We start from the raw sequence: 26,719 nt of genomic DNA, 5'->3' as shown, positions 1-26,719 counted from the left end.
AATCTTTTATCGTTGGTTTGCAGATATTTACGTCAAAAGTTGATATATCTCAGACAAAAAAGGAAATAAGTTGTTAAAATAGTATCTATGAGAGTGCAGCTTTAAAAAATGTTCAGAAAGTAAATTTTTGTTTAGAGAGTAAAACTTTTTTAATGTGATATTTGATTATATTTACCTTAAGCATGCATTTATCCACCAATTACGAAAATTGGTATTGTATACGGAGATCAATCGGCACCAAAACATGCTGGCTGATCAGGGTCCACACTGTTCTATGCACAGATAGTAGGTAAGCCATTAAGTTTCCAAGTAGCAAATACAAATAGCCTAGACCCTGATCATGCCAGCTGATCCGTGTCTACAGTGTTAACAGGGGCCAACAGTATTCAGCATGCTAAAGGTTAATCATGTTGTTCAATAAATGTCTAAGAAGTTCAGAAAGTGAAAGGTTTTGTTTTTGAGAATAAAACCCTTTGAAAATGGCATTTGATGTTTTTAACAAGTTGTTTAATAAATGTTAAAAATGGCAAATAAGTTATTTCACTGAAATGTGTCGTTGTAATAACTGTGAAAAAGGTTGAGAGAAAGTCTGGACTTTGCAAAAAAAAACTTGAAAAAGTCTGGAAAAAGTCTGGAATTTTACTTGCAGAAAAATGTGGGAACCCTGTTATGAGGGATAGTGAGTTTAATTTGAAAGAAAGGTGCAGAAAACACGGTTTTTCTACCATATGAAATGATAGTAAGTCAGAGTAAATATTTTCTCATTCAAAATCATTTAATATTTTTGCATTTTAGCTAGTAAATACACAGTCATAATCTTGTTATTAGTAATTCATATTTTCCATAATTGAATTATTATTATTTTTAGTAAACACTCAAAATTTATGTTTGTTATATATGTGTTTGTATTGATTCTGAATAAGAGTGTCACTTTAACAAATATGTTTGAAAACAAACAGTAATCGTTTAAATGAAAGTCAAGGCCATAGTTTCCGACCCGAAACTTTCATAGAGTTGCGAAAAAGTGAACGTGACTAGCACTTATGTGATCGTGCTTTCGCACAAATTGCAGGCATACGTCATAATTAACAGATTTTTGGGTGAGGGCGATTTACTGTATATAATGACTAGTATGCATTGAGACAGCTTTAGGAACACATCGTTCATTTACGATTAAGTTTACAAAAGAGTAATCGAATGATACTTTAAAGTAGTTTTGGGTCTTTTAATTATTAAAGTTATAATCAAATTGACCGTATGTACCGTTGATTTATACAGGTGTATTGCACTCGGAACGTGTCCGTTGTTGCAACATAACGAGGGTGTATTTCAAAACTTGACAAAATGGCTATCTTCCGGAAAATTTTCCATACACTAATTGCTACGAAATGTGTTTGGATTACTTTTTTGGCATTTGTTCTTCCGTTAAAACTATTGACAGACTATGATCCTGAGTTGAAAATGGTAAGTTAATGTAGGCGGGAAGTTTGAATTTAATATTTTGGAAAACAACTTGTTTATTATGTAGTAGCATCTAATTTACTTGTCATCGATTGTTCAGACAGCTGTATGCTGAAGTAAATATCTTTCGAACCAACTGTATATGTAGACTTAGTACTTTTATGTAAAATTAAAACGACATGAATTGTTGATTAGAGTAGCTGACCAATCTATTTCACCAATGATAACATTAAAAGCGGGAACATTTAGGATGAAGGCTACCATATACACGCTCTATCTAAATTTAGATATTTTTTCATGCAATTAGATGAAATATGTAGCTTTGTCAATGAAATAACAACAGCTAATATATCAGTTTGATATTTTCACTGCAAACTAATGAGGGGAAACATCAACTTTAAGAACTTTTTTAAAGATCAAGTGTTGTAACATTCCCCTTTGGTCAAAACTAAATTGAACAAGTAAATGAAGCCAAAAATAATGATTTAGTATTTGAAAAAAAATGTTGCTTATGCTTAAATATTTATGCAAAAAGCTACAGAAACATGCTCAGAAGCAAAACGTGTAAACATAAACCCGGTTTTGTGGCAATGGGCAAACGCCAAAGACAAGAACACAAAATTACAAACAAGAAACAGAAAACAGCACAAAACTCTACAAACAGCACAGTGCATAAATACTATATATATATATATATATATATATATATATATATATATATATATATATATATATATATATATATATATATATATATATATATATATATATATATATATATATATATATATAATTGGTATGTTTATCAAGAATGGTTAGATACCGCCTTGGAACGGTCAGTAAAATGCAAATTTACTGGGGGTTTAAACCAGTTTATGTGCACAAACCTCACTCTTATCCCAACAATCCTTATTAAAGATAAAACGCAAAAGGTATGTTTCAGCATTTGCTTTCGTACAATACAAATAACACACAACAATAATATACTGATTTTCATTACCTCTCCCGCCATAAAATTATCTACATTTAAGACACGTTTTTTTAACAAACCGCCTACAAACGAATCATACTGATCAATTTAAAACTTTCAATGTTCATTCAGTAAATGGCGACCAGCGTTATTTTGGTCATCTATTAAACGCTCTGTTCAATGTAAAAAATAATTTCGTGCATTAACTTGTATCATTTTGAACATATATGCCATATTAAAAGTTCATTGTTAAATAATAAAAAAATCCAATACAATACGATTAATTGATAAACATTAAAAATACCAATACAACTACGAAAATTACATAACAGATACTTAAAATATTGTTGATTTCAGTGTAAGATCGTATTTAATTTAACTCGTTATCAAAGAAAAAAACATTATTTCAATCGTGTTTTTCACCATGATTCGTGAAAATATGTTTTTTTATGACCCACGGGAATTGAAATACGACCTTACACTGAACTCAAAAAGTATCCTACGTGTCATACATATATATAGGATCTGTCACGAGTCGTCATATAGAATGTATTGAATTAGCTCACGAATTTTGTAAGTAAGCAAATCTTGTGTGAGTTAAGGTAGTTGTACCTGGATTTATTAAATATTGTATTATATGATGACAAATGATTTTTGTCGAATACTTTGTCCGGTTATAAATAACAGAACAAACACCTACCCGTTTTATGCCTCGGTCTCAAATCACCCGGCCGATGCGTCCGAACTCGAGGCATCGGATGGACTATACACGTCGGAGCAGGTCGCTGTCCGATGAGTGGCACTGAAGGTTGGACAAAAGGGCACCTTCTGATGATCGGCCGGCAATCTGACAGTTTGGGAAAACCTTTGGGTGGAGCATCGTGTTATTAATCGGAAGGTCTGGTATTGTTCGAGGGCCACAAGGATGCCGGAAAATTTAAATGAATCGCACGATGTCCGGATGGCAATCTGGTGGGCATCGGCCGGGCGCCGGTCGCACTCCGCGAGGTGACTGCTGCGCGCAACCTGGAAAATGGTATATAAATAATTTATAAATCCCACAATCTTTCATTCGCAGACAGGATTCTATTCCTATCTGGTCGCCAAATTTGAGGAGGGCAGCCCTCTTCATCCTGTCTTTGTAATTCTTGTGTGTCAGGTCATAAAAGATTGGATTTTCTTCAAAAAAAAAAACACTGGGCAATTGCTTCATTCTGCTCGACAGTTACCTGTTGCTGCGATGCTTCTTCCTTCTCCTGATAATGCAGTTCCACAGGCTGATCAGCTGTTGGAGGGAGAGTCTCTGGCCGTGAAACGACTAACCTTCTCGGCATCTTGACTGAAAATGAGAAACTGAAGATGCAGGCCGGGACATACCTACCCACGTGATCTGCAAAATAACTGGTCGGAGTCCTTCGGTCTCTGGGCGGGCACCTGACGGGCACCGTCCGGCGTCCGTCCGTAATCGGACGGAGGCCATCCGGCAATCAAACGATCGCCGGCCGATTTAAACGTCGCTTAACCACACCTTGATTTTTCTTAGCGCATGTACAATGGCCCCGATGTCGGGCGATCACCAGGCGATTTCCGTGCGATGATCGTCCGATCTTGATCCGATCTCGCCACGATTTTTTCCAGACCCCGACGTCGGGTTGAATTTTAAGTGAGACTAAAATTTAGTCTGGCCGCCGCCCGACGCTCAAAAATGCCCCGATGTCCGTGCGATCATCGGCCGGCCACCAGCCCGATGAGCGAAAAATACGTCGGCCGATCATAGAACGTCGGCCGGATTTGATTTGTGACCGAGGAATTACCTGCGCAGATGACAAGCCGAATATCACAAAATAACATTTGCTTTGCATAAATGCAGTTCATGAAATAGTATATAAATATCATATGGCAGCATGTTCGACATTGATATTGTCAACCCGAGAGCAGAATGTCATCCGAGGCGTTAGCCGAGGTAACGAGACATTTTTACCTGCTGACAGTTCCTGTCGTCTGATGTTTTGTATACACATACAATAGTGACGTATCTGCTGTATGTGTATAAGGGAGGCAATCACGTCATGATTTAGCTAAAACATTGAAGCAGTTATTTGCCCTTATATGACATTTAAAAACTGTTATGATTGCATTTATAATGAACTTTCAGTGATTAATATTACGTATTATTGCATAAAATGTGTGTTTTCGGTCCGTTATCGTGGTGTGTTAAAATGCAAAAACACGGGCGTTATCGGTAGAAGACGTGCATTATTCAGTAAATTCACGTGCCGTTAATAACCGGCGTTTTGTTTTAAATAAGCACTATTAGGGTTGGCATCATAACAATGGCTGCTGAGAGACATGGTTTCTGACCGAAAGTAGGACAACGATGTCAGCCTTTGCACAAAAATAAATTTCAGCATATATAGCTGTATACAAATATCAACAAATGAAATAAATCGCATTTAACTTACACATTTTCTTCCGAGTTGTCTTTCCTGGCAAGCCGATGTGTGTTTACTAGATAGTATTTCTGCAGTTGTGTTGACTATTTGTTTGCTTTAAAAGCACTAACTTAAGTCTAAAACGTCTAACTCCCCTGAACTTGTGTTAATTCTGTCGATTTTATTCAGAACAAACGACTTATATGGACATGATTCCATTACGTCGTATGCGATGAACAAAGAAATTTCAAGTATTTATTTTTTTCTGATGTTGAAGCTGCTGTACATTTTTTTAAGAGCATTTGACATTTTTTCAGCCTTAAATTAGTTGTCAAAACAAATTAATGATAAAGTAGGGATATATCGGTAATTATTCGATTACCAAATAGGTATTGTGTGTAAATAATCCAAGTAATTAAGTCAGTTTAAAAACACACACTTTCCAATCGAATGAACACTGCTAAAAATGGCGCCAAAACAAAAATGCAACTGCCGAGTTATGTTGCCGCCCTTATCGAGCATAATGTAAAACTTTTTCAATGACATCACTCGTGACGTCACACAAGTATCTGTCATGAAGGTTATTTTGAACTAACTTTTTTATTTAAACACAAACGTTTCTCTTTGTGTGTATTTTGATGCAATAATAGCGATAATACACCTTTTGTTTCGGTCGTTACCATCTACAAAGGCCCTTAAAATAGTGTACAACCCTTGTACTACGTACTCGGGCTGTACACCATTTTGCGGACCTTTTGCAGCTGGTAACGACCTCAAAAAGATGTATTAACCCTATTTTAGTATTAAAGTAAGTGCCTTTCAAATGATACATAAAGTGCACGGGTCACTGGTAATCAAGATTTAACATTAATAGTTTATGACGAGAACTAGCTTATTTATGGGTGTGATTCTTTAATCTTATCATGGTACACCGTGAAATAACAAACAATTCTGTTCAGCTGATCTCGTGTTAGGAACAAAATTATGTTTTCTTTTAAGGAATCCAAGTGCGCATACGTGATCATTGTAATGGCCGTTATGTGGTTGACGGAAGCTGTTCCAATACCAGTGACGTCACTGTTTCCTGTGTTCCTGTTTCCAATGGTGGGCGTGGCTCCTGCAAGAGTGATCAGTTCAGCTTACTTTACAGTAGGGACTCGCCTAGCGTTTTCAAATACTTTCAAGACTTTATAGTAAATATAGGATATTTCATCAGTGGTCATTCACATTGGACTTTATATTAAAATGAAAAAAGCCCATATAATAAAAAAACAAAAACATTTGTATAATGAATACTGATTTTGAAATTTAAAGCGCTAAAACACATAGTGTATCGTTAGATACAGTGTACACTTTACACTTCCCTTAATTTAAGATTTAACGTCAAGAGATAGCTATGTTTTAAAATAATATAATGATATTTTATAATGATGGTGGCGACATTTATTAATAGAACATTTTTTGTTACTGTATATAGTAGCATTTTACTAAAGAAACTCGTTTTCACCACAAAGGGCTTGTCCAATTAAAAACTAGAGTATGCTTAGACCTACAATCTTCAAAAATGGAAGGGAGTTTGGTAATGATATTCATATGACTCCCGTTAATTTTGAGATCAGTGGATCAAGAGTCAAGACCACAGTGAGCTTGTACACAAAATCATTGTCCGATCAGAATAAGGCTTCACCATTCTCAAACTTGGTGGAGAGGTCGGTTATGACTTACCCCACATACATATTATGCTGGCACCGTTCTCTCACTAGTCTTTCTCTACAACTTCCAGTATTATGTTGTTTTTCTACTTGAAAAATGCATTATACATTATGTATAACTCTTATTGTTGAGTGTTTTTAAAACACTTTTGCTTAGTATTAAATTTTTGATATTTTCATTGTCAAATGTTTTCTCATGCAATAAATTACTATTAATTTAATATATAAATTAATGCGGAATTACAAATTGGCTTGCATTTTGGGAGCATAGTTGTTTTTATGATTATGATGAGCTTTATTTTCAGGATAACTGTATCGAATCTACTCCTTGGGGTCAGCTCATTGTCATTGCACAAAGTGAGACAAGACGTCGTACAAGGATATCTTTGTTCGTCATTGTTAGATGTCAGTCATATAATCAACCCTATTTTTCAGACATCATTGATGCTGCTCCTCATAGGCCTGCTCATCGCTCTGATAATTACGCTTACAATACTTTATATCAGGATGTCTTCATCCCCGACCTTTGCCGGACATCACCATACCCTGTGTTTACCATTTCAATTTCTTAATTTATCTTGTTTCCAGGACAATCGGTGCTGCTCCCTGAAGGTATGCTAATTGCTATGGCCCTGGAAGAGTTTATATCAGGATATCTCTACGTTATCGTTGTTGTTCGAGGTCAGCAATATTATACATGTCATCAACACTGCTTTTGCAGGACACATCGATGCTGCTCCTTGTATGTCTGCTTATTGCTACGGCCCTGGCGGAGATTAACTTCGAACCAGGATATCTCTTGACGTTATCGTTCTTGTTCGTGCTTAAGCATTCTTATAAGCAATACTGTTTTTGTTTAGGACATATCGATGCTGCTACTAGGAGGTCTACTTATTGCTATGGCGCTAGAGGAGACTAGACTTCATACCAGGATATCCCTGTACGTCCTCGTCCTTGTTGGAGCTCAACCTATCATGTATGTCTTTTTGGTCATAGATATAACTGCTTGCTCATGTATTTAAGGATTTAATTTTGAGAATCGCGGTTCACCTTTGTCTGAAAACATTTTGTCAGTTGGAAACCAAACGTTCATAGATATTTCAGCCGCAATGGAAAACATTTATTGTTTATACCTACTAACATTATTTGCATATCTTATCTTGAAGCGTAATCCAACTCTAAAATTATGATAAAAACTCTTTTTTAATCGACGTCATATACATTTTATCGCAATAAAACGCCAACCACAAGCGTCGTTTTGTACAATATGTGTATTCTTCGTCGGAATATGAAAGTTATTTAAAGAATATTCGTTTGCTGATGAAATCGCATTTAGAAATTATGAAGGAGCAGTAGTGTTTAAACCTGCACTCCCACAGATTGGCCGTTTTATCTTTCGTCTTGAAATGAGCAAATGTTTTCGTGAATGTCTGGATAACATTGATTTAAGATAGATGACTTAAGATTAGATTGCAGTTTCATATTGATAGTTTTAGGGCTAAAAGAATAACTAAAGCTTTAAGGAAAAATGAAAATGTGACTGTTTTCAAACAATCGAGATCTGTTTTATTGTGAGTTATCTTACATGACTGAATTAAAGGCGTTAATACTTAAATCAGATGACTCTAAAACAACAATTCCAAAATTGTAAAAACTGTCTATTCGTGAAAATGCAGATTAAAGTTAGCTAACTTGAACAAATTGATACTGACTCTAAATTAATTGTAGCCAACAAAATAGTTTCTGGCTTAACATGTACTTTGGCACTGTTGAAAGATATTTCACTTAAAGGTTAATGCTTGGCGCCATGGTTACAACGTGGTTTCTTTCCTTCTGGATCAACAACACGTCAGCGACCGCCATGATGATTCCAATTATACTGGCCGTGTGTGAGTCTGTCAAAGAAGTCAGAGCACAGTCAGGTTTGTTTGGTTTGGTTTGGTTTATTCGCTTTTTTTGAAAGTTAAATAATAAAATTCTACATAAAATATGTAATGTAAAGATTACGAGTTTGTTTCCACGGTGATACATCAATGAAAATGAAATAACATCTAAATCTACATTGTTAAACTAAGTGGGAGCAGATTTGTTCCTTAAATAAATTTTTTCATTTCACTTACAACGTTAAGCCGAGGAGGAGGCTGTTCTGGTGACGTACGACTCAAACGATCAGGTGGAGATCACCATCAATCAAACGTGCAAAGAGGACGAAAACCACGTTACTAACAAGTTTGAAATGATTATTATAATTTGAATATTTATCAGTAGCTTGTTAAAAGTCAATATATAAAAAAATAAAACATTTTGAACGACTTTCTCAGAATGTTGTATGCCTGTATCCGGTGCTTGGAGAAATGGCAATGTCGCATGTATCATTTCCCGTTAGAAAACGGTATAAATGTCACCGGCCCCGGTATTTCAACTCGTATATTTATCCTTTAGATAAAGTTTGTACTGTAAAACGATTAATGAAATATATCTCAGCTAAGTCCCTAAAAAGATGTGATGGTACTGATCAAAGGTGCTCGTCACATTGCCAAAATACAGCAATACATATTTCTTTTATTTTGTTTTTACTGAAAAACATTCAAATGTTATCCAAAGTAAAAGTAGAAATACTGCAACAAAAAACGTTCTATTTGGATTAATACGTGTCTTACTCAACGACTTTTTAACGGTAGGAATGATATTTTAAGCTTCTCTTTGTAATGCATACGGAAAGTTTGCATGTCAGTCTGTTTTTAACGTGTTTTAGGGGGGAAAATCCGTTGTTTTTCAATCTCCCGGTTCTTTCGTAATGGCGAATTTCAGCTTCTGGTCGGTGCATTTGTTTGAATATGCCGTAAAGGTCAATCTTACTAGCATAAAAGTTATATTGTTCTTCTAGATGGGAATCTTACCTTATCAGAACAGTAAAATTTATTAGATTATCTGAAATATTTTAGGAACTATGCTCTATTGATTAGGTCCGTTTGGAATTGATGATATTTTGCACATGTTTACCTTATATTTATTGATATATTATACTAATTTTCTTTCATGAAAACTTGTGGAATATTTTTTTAGATGAGATATATTCACTATTTTGACCAAAATAAATAATAAAAAATAAAAAATAAATATTTAAAAAAAAATAAAAAAAATATGTATTACTGTATACAGGCAATGTGACGAGCACCTTTGGTACTGATGGTGTTGTTTTATATATTTTCCCTAGAAAGCCATCGCAAGACGAGGAAGTATTTACTGACAAACATGCAGAGCAGGAGTTCAAGGCATTGGCAAAGGCGCTGTGTTTAAGCGTTGCATACGGTGCTTTCTGTGGTGGAATGGCCACAATCACTGGCACGCCACCAAATCTTGTGCTGAAAGATGTTGTAGACAAGTATGGTATCTTTCGTGCAATTAGCTTTGCAATACCATCTCACCAGTGTTTTCATTTAATGGATTTGGATTTTAATTACCATTTTCTTGGTATCTACAGTACAGTAGGAATTTTCTAACTCGTCAAATAGCAGTTATATTGACCTTTAATTAGTTTTAATGTATATTTGTTTCAGGCTTTACAGAGATAATGGTCAGAATGAATCGCCGATTTCTTTTACATCTTGGATCGTATTTGCCTTTCCTTTGTCACTTGTTACAATGGTAATTGGATGGCTTTGGCTCGCTTTTAGATTTCTGGGATCAAGGTGAGAATGGAAACCATGTGAATAGCACAATTGTGTTGCTTTTAATAACACTTGAGAAAATGAATGTTGATAATCAATATTTGCAAAAGAGAATAGAGGATTGGTATAAATACATTGAAGAATCAAATGACAATAAGTATAAATAATTCATTATTCTAGAAAAAGTATTTATTCCATTAGTAGTATGTTAACCAAACTGAAATGAGTACATTTAATGTAGTTGGGCCCTGAGCAAGTGTAATAAATGCCATTTGCGTCCTTTTTGTTTAGGACATATGAACTGAACTCCGCTCATCTTTATTCATCAAATATGTTTTAGTTATGTTTTTTGATCCGCATGCCATTCTTAACGAAGCTATATTACACTTGATTGTTAGCACATACAACACATATATCATACAATGGAACCATGGAACTCATTGCATTATTTAATCAAACTAAGAAAGTGGTCATAAACAACTGAATTTTTTTTATTTTTTTTTGTCAAAATTGAGTGACCAATTACTATAAGAAGAGGTCATTTACACATATTTTATGTTTGTATTGCAGCTGCTTTCGTCGGATGGATCCGGAAGCTAAAGCGGCAATAAATGGTGTTATTCGTAAACGTGCCAAAGCACTTGGGCCTATATCGTGCGTAAACACTTTGTTATACGAGTTATAACAGAAATTTCGTGTTTGAAATGAATTTCACATTAAACAGCTTAATAATATTTTATTTAATTGTTTGCGTTTTAGATTTGCAGAAACAGAAGTCGTTATCGTGTTTGTTTCCATGGTGATATTTTGGCTGTTTCGAAATCCGCCAAATATTGACGGATGGGGGAAGATTTTTGTAGATGAAGACGTAAATAATGGATTGAGGTAGACGAATCTCTTATTATCAGGCCTTCATGTATTGTACTATATCATCTTTTCCAATCAAACACTTTGTCCAAGTATGATAACAAGTGTTTGCATCAAAATCTCAATTGTATTTATTGACAGGCTTCGCTTCATGTTTCCCTGAGCTTACTTTGTTGTTGCTGTTTTCAGTTTGGTTTCAGATTCCACACCCTGTATTCTTCTTAGCACCCTTTTGTTTATTTTGCCAGAGAAAAAACCTAACATCCTTTGTTGGAGTGATGGTAATAAACTAAATATGTGTCCATACATCATTTTAATAATTTATGCAATGCAAACGTTCATTTTGTTTTGAAAATAAAGGAAATATTATGACTACTTAGATATTAAGAATTTAAGATATATATATACGTTTAATCCAGTGATAGTGTTTCTATTAATAAACATGGTTTATATTGTCTTAGGATGCCTTGCGTGGAAATAACAGGTGTAGATATATCATCTCTCTCATTTTATAGGGATCCCATCTTATACGCCGATTCTGAAATGGCAAATGGTAACAAAACAGCTACCCTGGGGCGTGTTGATTTTAGTGGGCGGAGGGTTTGCAATGGCTAGAGCCAGTCAGGCAAGACCAACACCCAACATAATAATTTATACCTTGTGGAAACCGCATACACTCAGTGGATTGCATTTTGTTTCTTTAACGCTTATATATTGGTTTACAACAAAAAAATTCTTTACATATGAAACTCATAATTGAGTCTATTTGTTATCGATCTATTGTTTTGTACTGTACCACGAAAATGCAAATGCACGGGTTTATGTATATTTTGAAAACAAATATACATATTTTATTTCAGATATCAGGATTATCCGTGTGGATTGGAAATGAATTCAAAGCGTTCGGACAGTCAGAACCGATCGTTCTTAACGCGATAATCCTAGTTGTTGTGGGCATGGTAACAGAAGTGATGAGTAACCCAGCAACCGCTCAGCTTTTTATTCCGATACTAAGAGATATGGTACTCGACTTAACACTAATTTGATATTTCACTAACAAATAAAAATATGCCTTTATTCGGAAGGCTAACCCAAATCTGCTGAAAAAGCATGATGCATAGTACATAATCTCGTTATAATTTTTTTTATTAATGCTTTAAAATATGATCTTCAAATCTTAAAGACGTATAATTCTTAATATGTGAGCGTTCTTTTTTTCCATGTAGAAAGTCAACTTTATATTTTCTTAAAGGCATTAAACGATCCGTTGCTTTTTCCAGTCTGTATCTGTCGGGATCAACCCCCTGTATTTGATGATAACTAGTGCGATTGCCTGTTCGTTCGCTTTCATGTTACCAGTAGCTGCTCCTCCTACTGCCATTGTGTTTGCAACTGGATATATATCAATACCTGATATGGTAAAACATATTATTGTATATCACATCATGAATGACCCACTGTTGTAGGTCGAAGACTGGCATTGGGTAAGTAGGTGACAAGATATGGGATATGGGATATACGGGGCGCAGGAAACCATATTCGGTTTCGAACTTTGCTCTTACCCGATATTGTTTCCTTTGTCCCTTATATCCCATATCGTGTCACCTACTAACCCCGTAACTTTTAACATTGCACTGTAACATGTTTTATGTAACCGGTAGAGGCTCTCCATTCCTACATTGTGCAACTGGATATTTATATTTATTATACACCCATCATAAATCCACAGGCAATACATATCGCAAAATACGGTAGTCTGTATTCCACTCCAGTGCAATACAGCCGTTTCCACTCTTGTGACGTAACGTCATAACAAGTATCGTTGCGCGATGTTAAAATGACGTCATAAAACAAAATAGTCCGTCGTTAAAAAATTATTATGAATACATGTATATAATAAAAGGTTTATTAGTACTGCGTTTTGATCCGGTATGTCGTATTCGGCTCTCGTGGAATTTCTGCAGATTTTTATACCACTCTTGAAATCCCAAAATGCAAAAATCCACTCGAATACAACCTCCCAAATCAAAACGCAATACTAATTGCCCTATTATACCTGCTATGGTAAGGAATGCCCTTGTATATTGCACTGTACTTCTTGTTATCAGTAGCTGCTCCTCTTACTGCCCTGTATCTGTACCTGATATGGTAGGCCATACTCTTGTATATTGCACTGTACTTAAATTTCGCTAGGCTTAAATTAGAGTGTTTCCTTATCAAATGTTAATGGCAAAGTCAGATTCAAAAACGTAATGCGATCGTCTTGTGATTTCATTTTAATAGGTAGTCAGTATACACCACATATTTGGTATGTTGTCGAATGCCTTTATTCGCTAATATCATTTTACCTATGATTTAATATTAATAAATTAAATGATTTTTCAAAAACTCAACCATTAGTCAAACTGGTATCGACTTCATTGCTACAAAAAGTACCGAATTAGTGAACGGAGGAATAATCTCGACTAATTAATACTAAACATTATTGAATTGTGAATGTCAAAATAACATTCCATGTCATTGCATGCAACAGTGATAGAAGCTTCATCTCCGGAAACATTAGCCTAAGAAGAGTATGCAGGCAAACAAAGAATAGTCTAGATCAAGGATATGTAATGACACTTGGGCTATAATTACTGTTACTGCGCACAAATGATATATTTGACTTTAATTTGACGAAGTTGCACAACTTCATAAACTACCTAAATCGAATTTGATGCCAATATCATTGAATTTCGGTAAACAATAGAACACCCATGCACACAACACGCACCGTTATCATAGTTTGACATGGGTCTTGTTCTGAATTGTGAACACTGTTATGTACGTCAAGTAAGTCGTGCTAAAGGGTCGATCCCAATCATCACTCAGTTCAGAAACGGCCCGTCTTATCAGTATAGCATCAATATGATAAGTGCTTCTTAGGCTTGTGGCCCTTAACATTTTTTATGTTGAATCTTGTTAGGCATAAATCTTGCGCCCATTAACGCATTATCCTTGTGTCCTTAACATGTCGGTGTAACGTTTCGGAAATGACGTCGCTGATAATGCACAAGCCCTGTGTGCGTTGACGTTTGAGTTTGAATTCGAGGTCGGGATTACATATACATTCATATGCATAAGGTTACAATAATAGATAACATTGGGCCGATTGCTTAAAACTGTGTTGATGTTTACATGGTTGCTAACGGCATCATTGTCATCTTTTATAAGTAAACTGTTTAAAAACATGCTGATATATTTAAATGAAACCAACGCAACTGAATCAGATATGTCAAAATGTGTAGTAAACCTTTCAGATCACAAAGGTTTTCATGAACCTCAGCAAGCGTAAAGAATTGAACGTTTGCAATGATGACGTTTAAAATGTTGTTTAATTTAACAGAGCTCTAAACACTGGTCCATCGTTATATACTGGACTGCTGTACCCGTTCTTGTAGTTTACATAGTATTAATCATTCTGTTTTGGCAGGCTCTGGCCGGGATGCCTATGAAGATAATAGGCATCGGTGTTTCGATGCTGGCAATAAACACATGGGGGACCAAACTGTTTGAGCTGGATAAGCTTCAAGACTTTCTCCAGGATGGGACGATGATAGGGACGCAGATGAACTCCACCTTAGCAACCACTGCTAGTGAGTGGTTAATGGGAAACGAAACCTCGCCAAACATTGATAGTGCTCGTAATATGACTTTGATTTGAGTTCTAACGTGTTTTGAACTGTAAAATATTCATTTGTTTGAGTTTCATCAACATACTTGATGTCTGTTTTATAAGAAGTGTAGTATATTTATGTATAGATCAACTTCTTTGCACTTCAAGTCCTACGTTTTGAATGAACCCAGTTACTCTCCTGAACCCAATAACTTAGTGTACTTTTATTTGAATTGTGCTGTACAGTTCCATTTTAGGTTAGCATCAGTTAGTAAAGAGGGCTTACAAAGAATAAAGTGATGAATTGCTGCAAAATGTGTTTGTTTTAGCGATTATTAATTTAAACTTTTTCTACAACTTTTAAATAACAATGCCGATGAATATTATAACAACGTTTATATTTTCTTGTTCTGCATTTAAAATCCTTTCAAAAGATATCAAAATAATACGGGACACCTGACCCTGATTCATGAAACTTCTGAAGCTTAACAGACTTAAGTGGTTTATTTTGTTAATGAATATTTCTAACCTTCACCTGACACAAAAATAGTTTTATTGTGATAACCAGCCAAATAACTTCAAGAAACATCCCGAAACATCCCCAAAAAGTAAAATGTTTACAAATTTTAAACGAAAAATAGTGAGCTTAGCTTCATCATGTAATTAACAGACTTAAGTAGTTGTGAGAAATAGGGGGACTTTAAATCATTTATTTATAGGTCGCATACCTTAGCTATCGAATTTAAAAAGACCAGTACATGTACGTCATTGCTACCGTCGTATTGGCAAATAAAATTAGGTCATCATAAAATGATAGGACTATGTTTGTATGTACCAGACGCGTGATTTCTTCTTTCATTATCAGTACTATTCCATTTCAAGACATGTACATATTTTGGTGTGGTCTCAATTGTATATTGTCTGATTATTTGTTGAACATTTATAAGACATTGCTCAGATGAATGTTAACAATTTTGAATATTAACATATGCAAATAACACAACTACAAGGATCTTACATATATGGAGTGAAACACAACATTCGTACATACATTAATTAACATTTTGTTGGATGAAACTTTTAGCATAAGGATTCACAGTATGAGAAAATAATTCAGCATTGGAAACATACTACTTTTAAAATAAGCATTTACTTTATTGAAGCCTTTTGGTTAGCACATTACATTACATCGACTATGAGGAACTCACTTCGGAATATTGTGAATACTCTTGTCGCAACTAAATGCATTTGGGTGACATTTCTCGCCTTCGTGCTTCCTATAAAGCTGGCGACGGATTATCCCCCTGAACTAAAACAGGTAAGGTATTTTCCTTTTGCCTAAAATAAACAAGTGTGTGAATATAAAATAAAGACATTTTAACGCATACAATTATTAAGAAACTACAAATAAGTAAGTGTCATGATAAGCTTTCAGATTGTCACTGCCATTAAACATAGATAATTTATAAACCTTATTTACAAAATTTCAAATTACCTACGGATTAATACCGCGTTCCAGATCATAATATGCCACGTTTTTGTGTCCGACCGATAACTTATAACATTTATAGTACTTTTTGAAAAAAAATGAAACACGTATTCAACAGTATAACACTATAAAATGGAGGTAATTTGACCTTGTTTACAATCCACCAATGTTTGACGGAGCTTTGTTCTCTTTTCAAAGATATAGTCTACCATTCCTGTACCTAAGCGTGGGGGAAATATTCACTTGTATGACGGTTTCTTTCAGGAATCAAAATGCGCGTATGTAATTATTGTAATGGCTGTGATGTGGTTGACGGAAGCCATCCCAATACCAGTGACGTCATTGTTTCCGGTGTTCCTGTTTCCAATGGTGGGTGTGGCTCCCGCAAGAGCGATAAGCTCAGCTTACTTTTCGGTAAGTATTTTTCCATAATACATAGGATACGATTGTGTCTCCAGTTTATTGTCATTTGGGTCCTTTACTTTCTACCTCTTAAAGCTTCACTCTCACAGATATACCGTTTTTACAACCTTTTTATTTTTTGTCTTGGAAAAAGCAATTGATGAACTTAAATATAAAATTCTGCAATCTAAATTTTGGTCAACAGTCTTATATAACTGGTTTCCATAAAGTTTCGCAAGAATTGGCTCGTTCCAAGACAAAATACAAAAAAGCTGTCAAAACGTTCAATCTGTGAGAGTGCTGCTTTAACATCGCTTATTTTATAATTTTCAACTTCTGGGCTTGTCTCTATAAATTCGATTGTATGATTGGTATGAAATATATACAAGTCCCAGTGCAGTGCGTACGTATGTATTTTCATCGAATACTGCAAAATCTAGCAGTGTTGAAAACGTACTGTTTATTACAGTTAATCCCTTATTCATTCATTCAAATATAATACATAAATACATAATATTGATTAATAGTGTTCTATTCAACAAGATCAACGCACGATTTATGTAGCTGGACTAATCTCTGCAGTGTTTATTGTATTATGATAACATATTGTTAGATACATATAGTCATATTTATATTCATTGACAATTATAAGTAATGGTACAGTCAAAATCTCTCCCATTCCATTCCTTTATTTACAGGATATTTCCATGCTACTCCTAGGCGGACTGCTCATAGCTTTGGCCCTTGAGGAGACGAGACTTCACTATAGAATCTCGCTATACGTTTTGGTTCTAGTTGGAGCCCAGCCAATGATGTAACGGAAATTAATGTTTCTTTTACAATGATCATAGTTCACGGATGTAAGCAACGAAATGCAAAATGCTTAACTAAATTAATCTTCAAATCAAGATTGAGTGCTATTAACTTCAGACTATCGTATAGTTGTTATGGGTGCTTTTTGAACGGAAATTTGGAAATACATTACGATGTCCCTTGAAATCAATATTAATAATTTATGAAATAATTTCAAAAATGGTCTAAAACCCTTTACCCAGCTTTGGGCATGAATCTCTCCTACTCAAATCCCGGCTATTGTTCAGCTTAAAGGACCCCCGCATATAGCGTATTTACTTTTCGCTGCACTAATGTCTCTTTGATTGTCAATCGTCACCATGCTTTAGTTAAAAGAAAAGTATCCCTACTTGTACAACTTATCATATGACTAAACAATGCACTCAGGTTAATGCTCGGGGCGATGGTGTCAACCTGGCTGCTCTCTTTCTGGATCAACAACACGTCAGCCACTGCCATGATGATTCCCATCATACTTGCTGTGTGTGAGTCTGTCAGGGAGGTTAGGGCTCAATCAGGTACGTACTCATATATGAAATGAAATAAGTTATAGTAACCATGGTTACCACTTGGTTTCTCTATTGATCAACGAAAGGTCAACGATGTGATCACAATTGGCTGTATGTAAGTATATTAAAGAAGTCAGTGCTAAGTCAGGAACATACAACATTATATCGATGTAAGGTACCACGTGGTGTCTCTTAAGCGAAAGAATAACAAGGCGGCTATCGACACAAAGATCCGCGCCATACTGGCTATGTGTGAGTCTGTCATGGACGTCACGGAAGTCTGGGATCAGTCGGGTACGTAAAAAGTAAAAATAACTTGTTGAGTACTGTGCTTACCAAGTGGCTTCTCTTTTTCTGGATAAACAACTCCTCGGTCGTTACCGTATAGTGATCTTCATCATACTTGTTGTGCATGAGAGTGTCCGGGATGACGAGGCTCAGTCAGGTAAACATATAATTTTGTCGGATGGCATAGCTACAATAGATTCTCTCCCGCTTCTACGCCACAGATATGAGGATTCCACCACCTTTCTTATTTATCTTTAGTGAATACCCACAAGCAATGACAGAGAGTGGAGCGAATTTTTAGCGATTTTACTGTACGGGAACATTTTGTTTAATTACTTATAATAAATATTAAAATTGTTTTTTCTCATGAAAATAGCTGTCTGTCAGCAGATTTTATGTTTCATTGAAATATTATCATATTGCTTAACTGTATATAATTATCTTGTGAGATGTTCATGTGTACCATTTTAGCCAAAGGTTATGGCGAAACTAAGCAGTGTATACCGCGGCAACAGGTGGTATACGCGTGGTGGAAAAGTAACTTCAATCATTTATGATTATATATTTTGCAGTCGAAGAAAGCGAAAGCAAAACGCTTGTTACGTATGAGGTTGAAATGCGTGATGTGACGGTAAACGATTCTTCAGAAATCCAAAATGGAAGGACTCGCACAAAGAGGTAACCTGTTTTGTCAACCGAAATGCCCTGAAATATTTTATACTTCTTCTGTATTGATGCTCAAGTGTTTATAAGCAAGGGAAAAACTGGCATTGGGACAACGTAATTAAATCAAGCAATTTCCGCCCCTTTAGTGCAATATTATACAAATTCATATTAATGATCTTATTTCAAATAATACTCTGACCTTTAATGTTTTGAAAACACTCATCGAAAATATTGTATTCCGGATGCTCGAAGCAGAAATAAAAGAAATGTTTAAAGTATGAATACATATTGTTAATAATCCAGTAGATATGTAGGTTTCCTTTTTTGGTGTTAAAATAATCGATACATGTTTTTCTTACACTTAAACATTCAAACGCACATTTGTGAGTCTTGCATGTGGTCCGTAGAATTTCTTCCGGAACGTATATCAAACACCTGTTTACAATATAATGTTTTTTAACAACTTCCGTATCTTTAAGGCCTAATTTATTGAAAGTCTTGTTACACATTCATTCACGGATCACGTTCCATAAAAGCATTGATTAAAGAAAGAAATGTTTGTTAGGCCCATAGTTATATTGCTTCATATGTTTGTGGTGCTAAAATGAACTTGTTCTCAAATAAAGCTTTCAGGAGAATATAGAAAGTCACACCGTATTCAAGGACAAAACTGCAGAAAAGGAGTACAAGGCGTTGGCCAAGGCGCTTTGTTTCTGTGTTGCATATGGTGCATTTTGTGGCGGCATGGCAACAATCACGGGAACCCCGCCAAATCTTGTATTAAAAGATGTCGTAGACAAGTATGAGAGTCTAGAGTTACTTCAGTACTTTACAACTTTCGATTTCAACTTGTATTTTTATAAATAGAGATGAATAGACCAGCATCTTTATGCAAACGAAGTTGAAATGAATTATATGGAAATTAGACAATTAACATACTTGTTTTTTTACTTTAAACTTATTTTTCTAAACAAAAACAAAGATCAAGCAAACATTTAGCTAAATAAAATAAGCTACTTAAACTTGTTAAGTTTTAGAAGTTTGAGAAATTTAGGCCTAGTGAAAAGGAAAACATTTACAAAAACAGTTTTACTGTTCACAGGTTCTACAGAGATTATAATCAGAATGAATCGCCCATAACATTTACCTCCTGGATGGCTTTCGGATTTCCTCTCTCGCTTTTGACAATGATAGTCGGCTGGCTATGGTTGTCCTTCAGATTTCTTGGTTTGAGGTAATCATATTAACTAAATGGACTCATTCAAGTTTTATAGGGAAAAATAGCGAAATAAGACAAGTTCGGATAAAATGCGAAGAAAATGTTTATTTTATAAATAAAACATCATGAAACGTTTAAATTAGATATTTATTGCTTATAACAAATTAAACATGTGATCGTAAATGCTCTTTTCTGTCAAAAAGTGTTTGCAACGCTTTTTATATGTATTTTTTACTTGGAATAAAAGCCATCTGTGAAATAAGTATCTTCAAATTGTGTTTGGTGTTTGTTCATAATTAATAGTCAGTAAAATATCTCAGTTTCAACAAAGTGTTTCAAATTCACTGACAGCATAAAACCTGGGAGTTAGTTCCTTTAGCAGATAGGTAATTTTTTAATCAAATAATAATTTAATCAAAGTGGAAGCCTGCAAGCGTATTGGCAGATTTTTACAATTTAGTATATCTCCTTATCTGTCAATTACACCTCAATATAATGATCTTTCATCGTAATTTTACAACGGCAATGATTTGATTTACTGACCTTTTCAGCTGCTTTAAAAAAATGGATCCTGATACTAAGGCAGCGATTAACGCTGCCATCAAAAAGAGAGCAAAGTCACTCGGTAGAATGTCGTAAGTATGCCACTTAACAGTTTTAATAGGTCTAAAAAGGCATTACGAAATTATTACAAATTGCGTATTGAAATTGGTTGAAGTTTTGAAATATAAGAATATGTTATCTTGATTCGTAAGATCGAAGTGCTTTGCATTATTAACTTTCAATACCCAAACATGTAATGAAATATCACTTATAGCTACTTGCTTTACAAAACAAAATACAAAATACTAGAAACAAGCATTTTTATTTAAAGTCAGGTAAAGTTTGATAAGAAACATTAGCTAAACGAGCAATTTTCCGTCATGAATAACAAATAAACATTACATTATGAAACATAACAAAAAGCTTGTGACCTGGATATAAACGCATATAGTTTTAACTAGGTATTGGAACAAGTATTTACAAAAGCCGTGTCTCATTATATCTATGTATACAATTACAAAAAGAAAGATGGATAAGAGCACTGTATACTGTGATAACATCAACTAGTAGTCCTTGCTAGTCCCACAGTTTCTCTTGTTGACATACCACTGTAAAAGGTTAATTTTTTTATACATTACATTGTTTTAGATTTGCAGAGTCTCAAGTTGTAGTCGTCTTTGTGTCCATGGTATTCTTTTGGTTGTTTCGGAATCCTCCAAATATAGACGGTTGGGGCAAGCTGTTCATTGATGAAGATGTTAATAATGGATTAAGGTATGTTATCATATCTTTATATCCATGATGCCAAGTATACTCTGTATTTCACGTATTTTACCTTTTTGTGTTGATGTTATTTTAACCACGGTCTCAATTTCAATAATATACATATACAGTGTTTGCATTTGTAGTATTGTAACCACCAAAGCAGGAACTATCATCATACAAAAGCATATTGTTGAATCATACAATAAGCAATCACTTTAAAGTCGTCCTGGCAAAATTATTAAGGAAAGTATACACAGAATTCTAGTTGAGGCTAATGTGACTATTTCGATTCGCCCCGGAAGTGGAGTAATCTCCTTCTTTGTAAAGGTTTTTAAACCTTCTACTATTCAATTAAACACATTTTCAAAAGTTTGTTTTGTACTTCGTAAATTTTCACTTTGTTAAAATCATCCGTGTTTTGTTGTAAGCGTAAACGTGAATAACACCAAATGGCTTATTTTCGCATACGACGTCACAAATAGATATACATAGAGGATATTTGTTGAATTAAGTGTAAGATCGTATTTTATTTTACAAGTGGTCACAGAAAAAATATTTTCACGAGTGGCATATGTTATTTTTCTGTGACCACGAGTCTTTCTTTTTATTTCATGCATATATCGTGTTTTTTTCCCCGCTAGTGTAAATTTCTGTGGCCTCTTTGCGAAGGGAAGTAACTGCGGCATAATCGCTATGTCAAAGTTACCTCTTCTTCGCGCAAGCAGTCCTTCCACTAAAAAAGTTCCACACTTTATGAAAATGGTTGTTGGAATTGAAATTTTATTTTTAGAAAAAAACCTAGTTCCATCAACGAAACCTATCATGTTTAACATTTGATGAGGCAAAAAACAAGTATTTAAGCAAAAGCATTTCGTAAATAAAAAAAAAATGTATCGCGTAGAAATACAATTCAATGAAACTTCAGCATGTGACATTTTTGTACATTCAAAAACAATTTCAACAGATTTAAATTAATAATGATGGACTTATACAAGTGTGTATTCGTAAAAGCAACGGAAGTCTGTGTTTAGTATTTTTTGTAGTGTATATCTTGTCACTGTCGCTCTCAGACTCTGGATCTTACGGGGTTTTTTTCGGGGTGAATTCATTCTCAGTGCAGCCGAAGGATGTTTTGTTGTTGAGACAGCGAATTAGTTTCATATCTATTAAAGTTGAATGCCACGTTCCCGAGTGTTTATGAAGACCCCAGAGGAAATGTCGAGGATGTGCCCGAAGATGCTTTTGAGAGGGATGCAGCGCAAACTTTGACAGTTTTTAAAAAGAAAAATGTATTGTTGAACTGATGAATGTAAACTGAAAATTGGTCAAATTTAAAATGCTTGTGCATACATGTATGCGGATTGAGTTTGTAGGAAGAAATGGTCTATCAACTATATTACTAGCACATGTGGCCAAGTAAATATTCAACCGAAACCTACCAATTGTAACAGTATTTTTCATGAAATAGTTCATACATAAATTGGTAAGCTTGTTCTTTTTTAATAGTTATAATCAATCGCAAAAAAATGTTTGTTTTATTAAAACTATTGCATAATTTGATTGTGACAATTCAATACGATTCGGTCAATGTGTATATATTACTGCACTACAGACGACAACAAACATGTACTTGTGACATACATGTATTTTTTCAAAGTCAAGGGAAGCAAATCTTTTAAAAGATGGACAAAATAGTCCCGAGTTGTCTGTTAAGTACAGAATGGAATGAGCAAGGGTTATCATTTCACTCGAGCCAGAGTGAAATGATCAAGTTATCATTCACTAATATTTTTCACTCTTTCACCGGTATGCATGAACTAATTTGTCGCCTTTGTTTACAGTTTGGTATCAGATTCAACGCCATGCATTCTACTGAGTACTCTGCTCTTCATATTGCCGGAGAAAAGACCTAACTTGTTCTGTTGGCAACAAGGTTCGAAGTTCAAATAAACAAATACCTATGTACAAAAATATCATCTTATATCTGACGTGCGCCTACCAAACTGCCATCAAAATACATCAAAGCTAATATGACAAGATATTTACATCAAATATGGTACTGAATATTTGCAAAGTTTGAACTGAATCATTGCAATAAATACTAGCGTATATATAACATCCGATTTAAAAAAGAACTTCATTAAACGTCCTATAGCTTGTATCACATGTATGTACTGTTTCAGGTAGTCCGTCTTACACACCTATCTTGAAATGGCAGATGGTTACGAAACGGTTACCGTGGGGTGTCCTTATTCTTGTCGGTGGTGGCTTTGCCATGGCTCGAGCTAGTCAGGTACCAAGGACATACTGCTGTCTTTTAATCTCCCATATTGCAAATGTATATTAGTAATAACTACGGCGATCGACTCTTATTACAATATCATATAACCTGTGCAGTGTTTATTTCAATAGAAGTATAAAAAAATCGCGTACGATTTTGTTGCTGAAAATGGAAAAAAGTATTTTAACATAATTGCGCTATTTATTTTTGAATAAAAAGACAAAGAGCTTTGAAAACCCTGCTTATAAATGGTTTGATTCTATCTAAACCATTGCAGGATAAATTCAAATTAAACTTTAATTATTTTTAACTAACGTTAAAATTAAACACCATTTCGTCGCAAGTCCACTTTAACCATGATCAAAATCTTGAACTTCAAAACAATGTCGTGTAAAATGAAATCTATGCCATCATGGGGCTATGTTTCTCTACGTTAATACATATTTTAGTTATCAGGACTCTCCGTCTGGATAGGAAATCTGTTTCGAGACTTCGCCAGGCAGGATCCAACTGTGATGATGTTCGTGATTCTCATAGTGGTTGGTTTTACAACGGAAGTGATGAGTAACCCAGCTACGGCGCAGCTGTACCTTCCGATTCTCAGAGATATGGTAAAATAAGTAAAACCCGATAAAATTTGCTGAACCTTTAACGTACTCTTAATGATAAGTTCATTAAGTTGGCGTTCTCTCCTCTGGACATATCGCGCACACCTGGTGTAAGGGACAATGTTTGGTAAAATCTATGCAATTTAAAACACCTTACATGTTCCTGTCGTGTTTCGTTCGTCGTTGTCATCTGGACATGTGGACGGTGCACACACAACCATGTAAACAGATAGTGTTTTCTTTTGATTTGCATTTAAGATAAAAAAAATTCAATTAAATGTATGCTTGATGTCACCAGGACATTTAATGTTGTTCTTTAGTTTACTGTTATTGATTTAAGCTCGATTGTGACATAATCATAATGGCTTATAAAATCTTTTGTTGAGTGCGTTTCCTTATCGCAAACCAGCAATTGTATTTTGGGGATGCCATAACAAAAACAACTCTTGTGAGGATCAATCACTCAACCTTTTTGGTGTTGTCGTTTGAAATTATGTTATGTGAGGAGAAGGAATATGTATGATTTGCCAATTTACGTTACAAAAAACTAGTTTGGCATTGAAAAATGTTTAAATGAACCACTTCACGTTCGATTTTAATTGAAATACCAAAACAAAATTCATAATATAAGTTTTTCAGCGCGCAATGATCTTTCAAAACATAACAAATTGATATCAATGTGTAAAGGTATTGCTAATAACGCGATAAAAATACAAGTTCATTTATACATTGAACGCCATAAATTTAAGTTTAATCTGTATTTCCATTCAACACAAGTTTCTCCCAATTTTCGTTTCAAAAAAGGAATACAAAATAAATAGAAAATGTGAGCTATAAACCAAAAACGTTATGAATAAAGTCTTGTTATTCCGATTTATCAGTACACATCTTTATTGACTTTATTTTTCAGTCAGTATCCATAGGAATAAACCCTTTGTACTTGATGATAGCAGCAACGACCGCTTGCTCATTTTCCTTTATGCTGCCGACAGCAGCGCCACCAACAGCCATCGTGTTTGCGACAGGGTATATATCCATACCAGATATGGTAAGTTGTATGTCTTTCTATGCGGTGCAGAGGAGATTTCATTATTGATAGGTCATTTATTATTGGAATCATGATCCTTTGATAGTTGTTATTAACGCGGTTAATCTTGCATTGAAAGTACAGGGACAAACACCATTGTCGAAAATTCAAAAGTTACCCCTTTTAATGGGCACAAATGATGACGTAAATTAGTCACAGTTTCAAGTTGATATATGCACCGATAACAAATGTTTACACTTGTGTGCGTGGGTGTTTTTAGAAAAGATCTATTTTGTTTAATGTCATTTTATGTTATTATCTTAATTATTCCGATTGTTAAGATATCTTCATACCACATATCTGTAAATGATTTACTATTCATGACTATAAACATATGTGTAAATCACTACGTATTTTCCAGGCAATGGCCGGGTTTCCAATGAAACTGATTGGTATTGCAATGTCGATGTTGGCAGTTAATACGTGGGGAACATGGTAATTCGATTAGTTCTAAGTAACACTTTTGCTGATGTGGGCATTTATTTGAGAAGTAGATAGTTTCACTATTTAAGAGCTCTATATAGAACAAATTTAAGTAATTGAAGCAGAATTAAGTTTCCCATTACAATTTTGATCAAAATACTACAAATGTTTATGCTCTATTAGTTCATGGTAATCTGTTCCAATTTAAAAGGATGACATACATCTTATATCTCCAAACATAAAATCTACACGTTATTTTACTCTTTACAGGATTTTTGAGCTAGACAAGCTTCAAGACTTTCTGAAAACTGACAACAACACTGCTTTTGCTAATTCCAGTATTTCTTTATTATCAAATGTTACAAACACATCATCATTAGTTCATTTGAATGAATCGGTTCTTAATTAAAAACTAAGCCCTTTGCCTTCTTTTGTTCAGATATGATATTGTTAGTGTAAACTATGCTTCTGTGAAAATTGGTTGCTACACTAATTCATGAGTATTCGTACGTTTTGTCGAAAGTGCAACACTATTTACAATATAAGTAGTAGTAGTAAAAGTAGAAGTAGAAGTAAATGTAGAAGTAGTAGTAGTAGTAGAAGTAGTAATAATGGTAGTAGTAGTAAAATTAGTAGTTGAAGTAATAGTAGTAGTAGTAGTAGTAGTAAAAGTAGAAGTAGAAGTAGTAGTAGTAAAATTAATAGTAGTAGTAGTAGTAGTAGTAGTAGTAGTAGTAGTAGTAGTAGTAGTAGTAGTAGTAGTAGTAGTAGTAGTAGTAGTAGTAGTAGTAGTAGTAGTAGTAGTAGTAGTAGTAGTAG

The 26,719-nt window shown here is 34.6% G+C and overlaps 2 protein-coding genes across 2 annotated transcripts; both read left to right on the top strand.

The window, feature by feature from the left end:
* The first annotated feature begins 1,344 nt into the window (after positions 1 to 1,344).
* Positions 1,345 to 14,816, top strand: LOC128223615 (Na(+)/citrate cotransporter-like). The gene is made up of 14 exons (XM_052932889.1): positions 1,345 to 1,464; positions 5,863 to 6,012; positions 7,436 to 7,551; positions 8,367 to 8,497; positions 8,705 to 8,804; positions 9,793 to 9,960; positions 10,136 to 10,267; positions 10,817 to 10,900; positions 11,006 to 11,131; positions 11,303 to 11,394; positions 11,629 to 11,738; positions 11,974 to 12,135; positions 12,394 to 12,531; positions 14,586 to 14,816. Exons 1-14 carry the CDS (start codon positions 1,345 to 1,347, stop codon positions 14,814 to 14,816), a joined length of 1,860 nt encoding a protein of 619 aa, XP_052788849.1.
* A 1,147-nt stretch (positions 14,817 to 15,963) lies between these two features.
* On the top strand, positions 15,964 to 25,916 carry LOC128223614 (solute carrier family 13 member 2-like). Its single transcript, XM_052932888.1, has 14 exons — positions 15,964 to 16,086; positions 16,522 to 16,671; positions 17,358 to 17,473; positions 17,899 to 18,029; positions 18,881 to 18,986; positions 19,601 to 19,774; positions 20,077 to 20,208; positions 20,745 to 20,828; positions 21,385 to 21,510; positions 23,343 to 23,434; positions 23,685 to 23,794; positions 24,232 to 24,393; positions 25,301 to 25,438; positions 25,839 to 25,916. The coding sequence occupies exons 1-14, from the start codon at positions 15,964 to 15,966 to the stop codon at positions 25,914 to 25,916; spliced, it is 1,722 nt and encodes a 573-aa protein (XP_052788848.1).
* The last annotated feature ends 803 nt before the right edge of the window (positions 25,917 to 26,719 follow it).

This window comes from Mya arenaria, chromosome 17, assembly GCF_026914265.1.
Source record: "Mya arenaria isolate MELC-2E11 chromosome 17, ASM2691426v1".
NCBI lineage: Eukaryota > Metazoa > Mollusca > Bivalvia > Myida > Myidae > Mya > Mya arenaria.
Note: the sequence above shows the minus strand (reverse complement) of the source record. Positions and strands in the feature narration are given on the sequence as shown.

Bases quoted from the DNA above. Each gene is read 5' to 3' on its own strand.
- LOC128223614 (XM_052932888.1), top strand. From the start codon at position 15,964: ATGAGGAACTCACTTCGGAATATTGTGAATACTCTTGTCGCAACTAAA. The intron at 17,474-17,898 runs GTAACGGAAATT...CAATGCACTCAG, and splicing joins GTTGGAGCCCAGCCAATGAT to GTTAATGCTCGGGGCGATGG. The intron at 23,435-23,684 runs GTTCGAAGTTCA...GTACTGTTTCAG, and splicing joins CTTGTTCTGTTGGCAACAAG to GTAGTCCGTCTTACACACCT.
- LOC128223615 (XM_052932889.1), top strand. From the start codon at position 1,345: ATGGCTATCTTCCGGAAAATTTTCCATACACTAATTGCTACGAAATGT. The intron at 1,465-5,862 runs GTAAGTTAATGT...TTTTCTTTTAAG, and splicing joins ATGATCCTGAGTTGAAAATG to GAATCCAAGTGCGCATACGT. The intron at 7,552-8,366 runs GTATGTCTTTTT...TTTCACTTAAAG, and splicing joins GTTGGAGCTCAACCTATCAT to GTTAATGCTTGGCGCCATGG.